General features: G+C 42.4%; 1 protein-coding gene across 3 annotated transcripts in view; it reads right to left on the bottom strand.

Annotated features, from left to right (window-relative positions):
* Positions 1-1,063: 1,063 nt before the first annotated feature.
* Tti1 (Telo2 interacting protein 1) overlaps positions 1,064-8,944 on the bottom strand; it is a 34,062-nt gene continuing 26,181 nt past the window's right edge. For 2 of the 3 annotated variants that reach the window (XM_084599324.1, XM_084599326.1), the window contains exons 13-23: positions 8,609-8,792; positions 7,502-7,638; positions 6,697-6,862; positions 6,429-6,539; positions 5,809-6,021; positions 4,738-4,843; positions 3,858-3,940; positions 3,670-3,785; positions 2,487-2,574; positions 1,932-2,018; positions 1,064-1,437 (exon numbers count right to left, since the gene is read on the bottom strand). In XM_084599324.1, the coding sequence (XP_084455450.1) occupies positions 1,228-1,437; positions 1,932-2,018; positions 2,487-2,574; positions 3,670-3,785; positions 3,858-3,940; positions 4,738-4,843; positions 5,809-6,021; positions 6,429-6,539; positions 6,697-6,862; positions 7,502-7,638; positions 8,609-8,792 (1,501 nt within the window). In that variant the 3' untranslated portion in view covers positions 1,064-1,227. The remainder of the gene's footprint in view (positions 1,438-1,931; positions 2,019-2,486; positions 2,575-3,669; positions 3,786-3,857; positions 3,941-4,737; positions 4,844-5,808; positions 6,022-6,428; positions 6,540-6,696; positions 6,863-7,501; positions 7,639-8,608; positions 8,793-8,944) is intronic. The other variant, XM_084599325.1, reaches the window with a different exon arrangement.

Raw genomic sequence — 8,944 nt, 5'->3', positions numbered from 1 at the left:
TCATATGAGGTTCAACATCCAAGGACTCGGGATAATTCATTGTTCCTTGTATCCAGAGTTGGAAATACTTTTTGGCTCTACTAAATTTTGGGGGCAGCAATGTTGCATATAGCTAGTGTGCTATTTGAGCACCTATTTGTTGGTTGGCTCCGTACACAGTCAACCCTTGAGGCAGACAGGCTGAAGGTATGTATCATCATTGACAGTGCTGTGCAAGTGAATTGCGAATTAAGCAGGCTGTTGCATTTTCTTGCTGCCCTTCCGCAAGGTAGGCTTAGCAGGTTTTACCCTAAATTTTAGGTTTTTTTTTTTTTTTTTCAGAGACTTTTATATATAGAGAGAGAAATAACTTGGTGCGCACCCGTTGAGAGTGACGGGGAAGGCTTTAGCCTAGACCCCCATTCATTCCCCTATCCGTCACCCGGAATTCCTTGGGACTCTGTGGCGGTCACGGCGAAACCGATGATTTTGTGTTGCTCTTCTGCTTCGTGATTTGAGTAATAAGGCCTGCCAGGATCCTACATTTCTATTAGGATTGTTATAGGATGAGCAGGTCCAGACCATGTGAGCTAGATCTGCTATGCCATTGCAGTGAGTACAGCTAGGAATAAAGACTTCCAGATGCCGTCTATTATACAATTGAGGGTTTGGAAACGCCCCGGTTTGCAATTTCCTCCACACGATTTCTTTTCTGCTGCTGAATAGGTCTTGCGACAAAGCTTTCAATGAGAAATTTTAATGATTTGTCACCTGAAGGGAGGTGTTCCTCGTGTGGAGGCAGCACCCAGCTTTGGAAGCTTTACAGTCGAGGAGTTCGGAGGAAGACTTAGTGCAGTTTTGATCTCTTTTCTGATTATGATTTCAATTTTGTCTTTTTCTGCTTTGGTCATTTTGAGATAGGGGGGAAGAAGCTGAATTCACATTTTGTGCTATTAGATATATTGTGGGGAATGGAAACTGGGCCGAGACATAAGTGAGCGAGAAAAATTGACGTGCAATCCCCACAAGACCACTCCAGTCAATAAATGGGTAAGGGGGTGCAAATAATACATTGCAAATTACGGTATTCAACAAGAATGTCTTTGTTGCTTTTCCTGTTGAGCATACATTTGATATACGCAAATGAAAAGAAAAAGAGGAACCATACTGGCATTTTAATGTTTTGTTGTGGTACAAAAATAACCTGCCCTTTTTTTGATCATGACGAGCCAGAGACAACAACAGCACTCAATTCAAAGACTGTTTATCCATGTTGGATAAGTATGCCATGAGTTGTGTAACGTTGCTGTCTAAACCAATTGCTGACGTTAGTGGAAGTGGTTCCAATGGTGCGGCAGGCGACCAACACGTCTGTGTGGTACTGTATGTTGTGGCCACAAAGTACCACACACTGTCTGCACTGCAGCGTGACAAGCCTTGCAGACATTCAGTGGCAGCCTGGAAAGAAAACCATCTGTCATCACGTTGAAGTACGAAGCTCAAGGTTTTCTTGCAGATATACTCTGCGGAATTAAAGCTTAAATCACCTAGGCGGGAAGCTGACTGTGTTGGGTACAACGATGATGCATTCCTGCAGTGTATCTCGTAACTAGTAAATAAGAGCAAAGACAATTTACACAATTGTCAACCTGTGTCTAACGCAAATGATTGCTGCTGCAACTAGAACACCACTGTAATTCAACACATATCACTGCCATTTCATAACAGATAAAGTAGCTGTACAAGACCATGCAAAGGACAATTGGGCAGTTGACCTGTTAACTTGATATTTTTGCATTGTTAACCCGATCACTAGAATAAAGGAAGCTGGAATTTTGACCCCCGCCCAAAATTTCGCCAAACCATGCAACTTAACACAGGCAAGCTGCAATGTGCTTCCACACTAAAGCAGCCAACACAGGTAGTGTGTCAGCTCATCTATAGAGACTCACCTCTTGCAACCTGGGAGGCTGAGACTGCTCCAGGTAGGGCAAGACGGCTGATGCCAAGAGGGCAATGCCTTGTTCATGAACTTTGAGCTGGAACATCACGGTCAGTTTCTCAATCCTTCAAAAGCTCAATGAACATTAGGCAGTTTTTTTTTTTTAGTTTTCAGTAGCTAAATGGTCCACAAAACAAGCCTGCACCAAGCAGTGTAGCTGGGATGATTAAGAGGAGGAGGACGTTGCTTACAACGAAGCAGCAGAACATGTGGCCTTTTCTCTTCATTTCAATCCAGAATAAGAAAGTACAAGTCCTGTCATAATGCAATGGTGTTTACAGTTGTAAAGCTGCTGTTACATATGGAAATACCAAGCAGCCACTTAATGTACAATAAAATGTTCCAGCAGAGTTATTTCAAGCAGTTTCTAGTTTCGGTATCACCCGTGTGGTACGGGATATTTAAAGAATATAATACTAACCTAGTAATTAGAGCCAACCATTCCTACACCCACTGCTGCAGGCTAAACACAAAGAACGAAAAGCCATGTGCAATGTCTCCTTACTTGAACAGACAAAGGTCCCAGGCCCTGAAGGAGAGCTAGCTGGTATTTGAAAGCAGCTGTAACCTCGTAGGCCTTCCCCTTGTCCCTGCTGTGCAAATGATCATAACCATTTCAAACAAAGCAGTGCAGTCAATGTGCTTAGAGAAAAGCATAGCATCAACCAAACTGACAGACTTTTTAGTCTCGCAGTGATTTAAGCTTCAAAGGGACACCAAGGACAACTTGAAATAATTTAAATTTATTCTATAGCCATGATGATGTTTGCACTGATACAAAAAGATGTGTTTATTGATGAGTAATTTGCATTTCTGCCCCTCAATTCAAATTCATGATGGAAACAAAAAAAAAAAAAAACTGACTCTGTGATCATTCTGAGCACAATGGCAGTGTGCTTGCCAGTGATGCTGATACATGTGTTTCATTTCTTTTTTTGGTCTTCTCTAGTTTTTCTAGTCACAAAAGTTGTCTTTGTAGTTAGTAGGAGTTTCAGAATCTATCGATGCCTCCCAAGTTAAATTTGCCCTCAGTTTTCCTTTATGATTGCCCTCCAATAAAACTACAGAGCTATCCATGTAAGCCAGATTCTTCTCACAATGACTGAACATAGAAAGGGAACAGCACTACTAAAATAACTAGGCAGATGTGCTGGCTTTATAAAAGACAGGAAGCCTAGTAGTAGTAGTAGTATGGAAGCACAAGTATGGTTTGAACAGTGTTTTACATTATATACAGTCTTCTGCACAGTCGGGTAGTTGCACATGCCTAGAATGAAAGATTGAGGCATGGCTTGCTGTATGCAAAGCACTAATTTGCTCAATTTATTTTTTATTTCTTACGTTCCACCATGCAGCAAGATCAGCAAGTCTTCCAGCTTCCATAAAACACATTATACACCCTTTTGGCATATCTGTTAGGAAAGCACATGGGTGTCTCAATACGTGTATGTGTGGCATTTATTAAATTTGCACTAACAGACATCCAACAATCAGTTCTGCTACAACTTTCACACAAAAGTATAGTACTGAACAATCCATGTCCTAAAGGACACCTAGAAATAGTAGCTTTCCAGCAACCTTTCCACTTATTTGTTGACATATGTGACAGCATACTCATTCCTGAGTATCTCCATTAATTTTTTTTTTTTTTTTTTTCCAATGTTGTTTGCCCAGAGCGCTCTGTTTACCTGACTGCGTGCTGACTACGCAGAAAGCCTGCAAGCCATGGCCAAACTTCGAGCAGCACTCTTTCCCGGATAAAATCACGTGCCACCTCTGCCAGTGACATTACAGTCTGAAATGCCTGCAAGTGTGAGAGAACACAATTCAGATTTTGCAACAGATAAAACGCACATGTGCCACACGGGTTAGTCACCTTGACTGACAGGTTCCAGTCATCTTTCTTGAAACGGGCAACAAGGGGCTTCCAAAGAAGGTGGACAACTGGAAGAAGTTCATCTGCAACACGGAGTGAGTATAAATTTAGCTTTGATTGGGTCAGTGAACAGTTATTGGATAGAAAAAAAGGTAATTGTCTGATAACAGGCAGCCTAAAATGCTTTCCAATAATAAATGACATCTCGCCCGTTTTGCAAAAAGGGAAGAACAGTGCAACAAGGACACAGAGTGGCACAGATAAATGCAGGAACTGTTGCTAGCCCTATTTCTGTGCACCTGTCTCTATGTTGCTAATTTCCATAGAGTGTCAGGTGTATGACATAAGGAGCTCAACTCATTTTATTTGAACATGTTCCAAGCAGGCTTGACCGCAGCAAACAATGACTAACCCTAGAACATTACAGTCAACTATGAAACGTGCAACGAGAAAATAAGGTCAGCTCAGTACTTGCACTTTTAGCGCTTAAGCCTGCCATTCATAACTCATCATTGTTGTCTATCGATATCTGACAGCCTCACTCAAACATCAGAATCTATGGACAACAAGACATCAGGGCAAGGGAGGGAACTAAAGAATGCAAGTGCCCCCACCCTCTGACACTACAAATAATCTGCAACTTCTTTACCTGAATGCTACTGCCCATGTGGGCCCATCTTTCAAGCAACAGCACAAACTCAAATGCTAATGACGCTCTCTGCATGCTCACACTGTTTAGATGTTGTTAGGCTGCCCTTTCAGCCCTCACCAATACCAACTCTTCCGGTACACATGATCGCATGCATATGTACACTGCATATCTATATCACCTTGCCTGGCCCAACATGCTGCACCAAATTGGATGTTCATGCCAGCTTACCTTCACACGAAGACAGTGGCACAACTGCCTGGCTGATGGTGCTCAGAACAACTGTCTGAACATAGATGTTAGAGCTCGACTGCAAATGCATACACCTTTTGAGTACCTGCAGAAAAGAAAAGCAATCACCACAAAAGCTGGGCACATCAAACTTCAGACACAATTCTTTTTTTTTTTAATAGCGTTGTTTATTGCCTCGGGGCATAAAACAAATTTTAAAGCGGTATTAAATGAAAGAAAAAAGGTTGGCTGTTCTAATAAAGTTCAAGAGAGAGCGAATGATAAGGCCCTTGCGTCCAAGCAATGTACGAAGGTGAGTTGTTCGGCGAAAGGCCCACACCTCTACACCTCGATTTATTTATGTTACTAGTGATGTGAAGCCAGTTTCATGCATAACAAGTGACATAAAATATTTATGAAGAAAGCAAACATACTGAAAGTTGGTAGAAAAAACAATAAAAAGTTATACAGGCTCAAGTATCCTTGAACCAGGTTTCACGAGCATCAGCCACTGGCTGCAATCACTGCTACCACTTCAATCATGGCGCGCTTCTGTGCTTGGTAAGCTTCTTGGCAATGGGCTCGGCAGCCTGTTTGGCGCGGCTGCGGCCTCTGTCTTTTGTGAGATGGCATATGTGTGTGGCGTATTCACCTAGGTTAAATGAAGGAGTGGTGATGAAATTTCATGAAGATGACGATATTCAATGCACAGCATAAAAATGTTTTGCAGTTGGCGCATAATGAAGATGACAATGTTTACTACAGAGCATGATACTGTGTTGCAGGTTGACACAAGGCATGATTGGCTGCAGCAACAGTACAGTGCTCTTGCACCTGGGCATGACAAAGGTGACAATGCTTGTTGTACAGCGCAAGAAGAAATAACATGCGGCACATGAGTATCTGGCACCATCTGTGGAGCACATGAGGTACTAGGTGCAGGAATAATGTGAAACAACACTAGTAAATTTACAAATGAATGCAGTAGCGCTAATGCTCTAAAAAATTCATGCATTAGGATATGGATGCATTGCTTCCAACATGTTTTTGATTACTCTATTAATTTTTTACCTCGACGAGAAGCTTCATGTATCCAGGCACAGGTGGCTTTTCATCTGTTTCCATACTGTAAACATTCTCTTCGGGTACATCACTGCTTTCGAGTTCCTCATCAGTGATCTTCACATCTGGAGACAGGTTTTTGCAGTGATGAAAGTCTTCCACAAACTGCACAAATGTCTTCTCTATGGTTGCCTTTATGTGACCGCCATTCTCCGATGTGTCCTAAGTGACAGTGCCAGATAAATGAAATTGATGTCAGGTCAGAAAACAGTAAAGCATCCTTCGATACACCAGCAGGAAAAATAAACAGCAATGAGCACGCATACTGAAACTCTTAGTTCCATTAATTAAGATCTCTGTTTAAGCATCTACAGCAAGGTCAAATGCAGTAAGAGATACATGGGCCCCTCTTAAGCCTGTAGAAAATAATAAAAACGAGAAAGCAGTAGAAGGTAAAAATTGCAAGAAACCACGGGCAAGCAGACATGCAGTGGGGGAGGGGAATAAAAAGAGTGCACACTTCTATGAAATGTGTAACACATAGCACATTACTATGCAATATGTGCAAAACAGAGGATACATCTGCAGCAAACTCTGAACAAGCTAGGATGCTATGAAAGGACGTGAACCTTTTTGGCCATTCCAGGAAACCAAGTGTTTAGGTACATCACTATGCTTGCCAGGACCTTCAGGAATGGCAGCGCATTATCCCTGTGACAGAAGTCAAGTGCGTGCAGCACCTGTAATAAAAGACTCAAGATGAGCAAACGTGACAAAACAAACCGACACAACACACCAATGTTGCCTTGGCTAATCCCACAGAACAGGCTGTTTTCTCACAAGGGCCAATGAAGATTGATCACATGGGGCGAGTGCGATCCCCGCAGAAATACTTGCCTCATGACCAACATCTACCAGAAGGCTGATGGCACTGCTGTCACTGTGCTTGGCCAGTGCTTGTACAATACGTGTGACGTCAGAATGACAACTTGGGTGCCTAAGCTTGAACAAGACTGCATTGACAATGTAGTCGGCATTCTGCTGAATAAGTTCTGAAATAGAACTGAGAATGGGTATTAATGCAGATGTTGATGTAGCTTCACTGCTATTTAAATTCAAGAAATTGAAAGGCTACATCCGCAGCAAGTAATGAGGCTCATAGCAACTTAGCAAGTAAAATGCATGCTGGTAGTTGACCCCAAATAGAAAGTTTTTATATAATTTCCAAAATGCATATCACGACGTACGATAGGGTGGCACTAGAACATCGGGCAAATGAACCAAAGGGACAGGTTTGTTTTTAGCAAGCATGTGCTTCATTTCTGTGAGAAGGGGGGCGTCCAACAGGAGATGTATTCACAGCAATGTCGTCTGTTTTGAAACCACAATGCTAGCAGGTAGATGGAGAGCTCTTTGAGGTAGCAGGAGAGCACACGGTCTACAAACAATATTCTTGTGCACGGGCTGTCAGCTGCCATGCTCTAGAATGTAAATCTATTGACTACCCCAATCAGCAACAACTGGAACCAAGGCGTTTACAAGCACACAAAGCATACACACTGTAAAACCAGCTGCCAAGAGTGTGAATCGGAAAGAATGGCAACAGACAACAGCAGCTATTGAAAGCAAACAAAGGATGCAGAACAGAGTCTGTCATTAACATCCCTCAACACAAGCTTGTCACTTCATACCAGCCACGTACCGATAACCACAGGCATTTGACACGTGGAACAAAGTTGTGCATGCTACGTGAGAAACTAGATGGTTCTGGCTGGCTGCTTTCTCCAACAATGGGCACAGACAAATCCTCAGTAGCGGCCGAAACTCTTCCTTGGACAGCTGCACAGAGAAGGCACAGTTGTAAAGTCTGCCTGGAATGGACTTATGCATCAGTGTTAATATAGTTACACAGCGCCCTGCCATGGTGGTGCAGTGGTTAGGGCGCTCAACTACTGTTCCCAAGGATGCGGGATCGAATCCTGGCCATGGAGGCCGCTTTTCCGATGGAGGCGAAAAGCAAGGCGCCCGTGTACTGTATGATGTCAGTGCACGTTAAAGAACCCCAGGTCGTCTAAATTTCCTGGAGCCCGTTACTAAGGTGTCTCTCATAGCCTGAGCTGCTTTGGGACATTAAACCCCCAAACCAAACAAAGCCAAACCTATATTTACACAGCATCAGCGCTCGAGGGCAGTCATTACAGTCAATACAAGATGAAGTGAACACGTACCTCTTATATAAGCAGAAATAGTTAACAAAACTAGAATGCTCAGGGAATCTAACTTAAAGAATTACTAACTACACTGCAAAATGTTTGTCAGATGAATACCAGAATATACTGTAGCAATTCAGCATGCATGATTTAAAGCAAACGACACTTAGCAAAACAATTCAAATAAAGGCAGTAAGAATGTTCTTCACTAGCCATAATGAGCATTAATACTCAGATTGTTGCTCACCAATTATTAGCCTGGAAGAAACAAACTAGCTTTGACAACAAAACAAACACTAACAAAAAATAAGTTGCATCTTACTTCCTCTTCTGCAACAAATGATAGTGCAGAAAAACTAGATCTGTTCAGCTTGATTACCAAATGCCAGCATACTTCTCTCACTTGAAAAAAAAAAAAAAAAAGAGCTTAGTTCTTATGCCAAACACTGTATTTGATGGCATTTCAAGTCTGTCTGTAGTAAGAACTTTGTTTTTTACTTTTCCCTAAGGAATCTAGGCCAGCAATACCTAATGAATGAAAAGTGACACCAGTAAAGCGCGGCACAAATGAGAGTGAGCTGTTCCTTGTGGCCTCTCACCTGGGCAAGCACAGTGACCCCTTCAAGCAGCAGACAACTTTGCAAGATGTTTGAATTGATTTTGTCTAGGGAAACTGTTTGAAGGGAACATGCTTGCATTGCGTCCACCGGATCTTCCCATGCTTCTGAACTGGTCAGGAGCAAATTCCACAGACTGTTAGAAACAAAGTACTCCAGCAACGACCTGCAAAAAAGCGCACAGTTCAGCCACAGGCACGCAGTCGGTCTTTAGGAAGTGGGTATCGATATTTTTTCTGACTAAACTGTATTTTCATCCTGAAATTTCACACAGACTTCAATACACAAATTAAACCCAAGCACACACTGTCCCTATTG

The sequence above is a fragment of the Amblyomma maculatum genome, chromosome 3 (assembly GCF_055883805.1).
Source record: "Amblyomma maculatum isolate TAMU_Amacu chromosome 3, ASM5588380v1, whole genome shotgun sequence".
Taxonomy (NCBI): Eukaryota; Metazoa; Arthropoda; class Arachnida; order Ixodida; family Ixodidae; genus Amblyomma; species Amblyomma maculatum.
The sequence above is the reverse complement of the archived record's forward strand: the minus strand, read 5'-3'. Positions and strand labels throughout refer to the sequence as shown.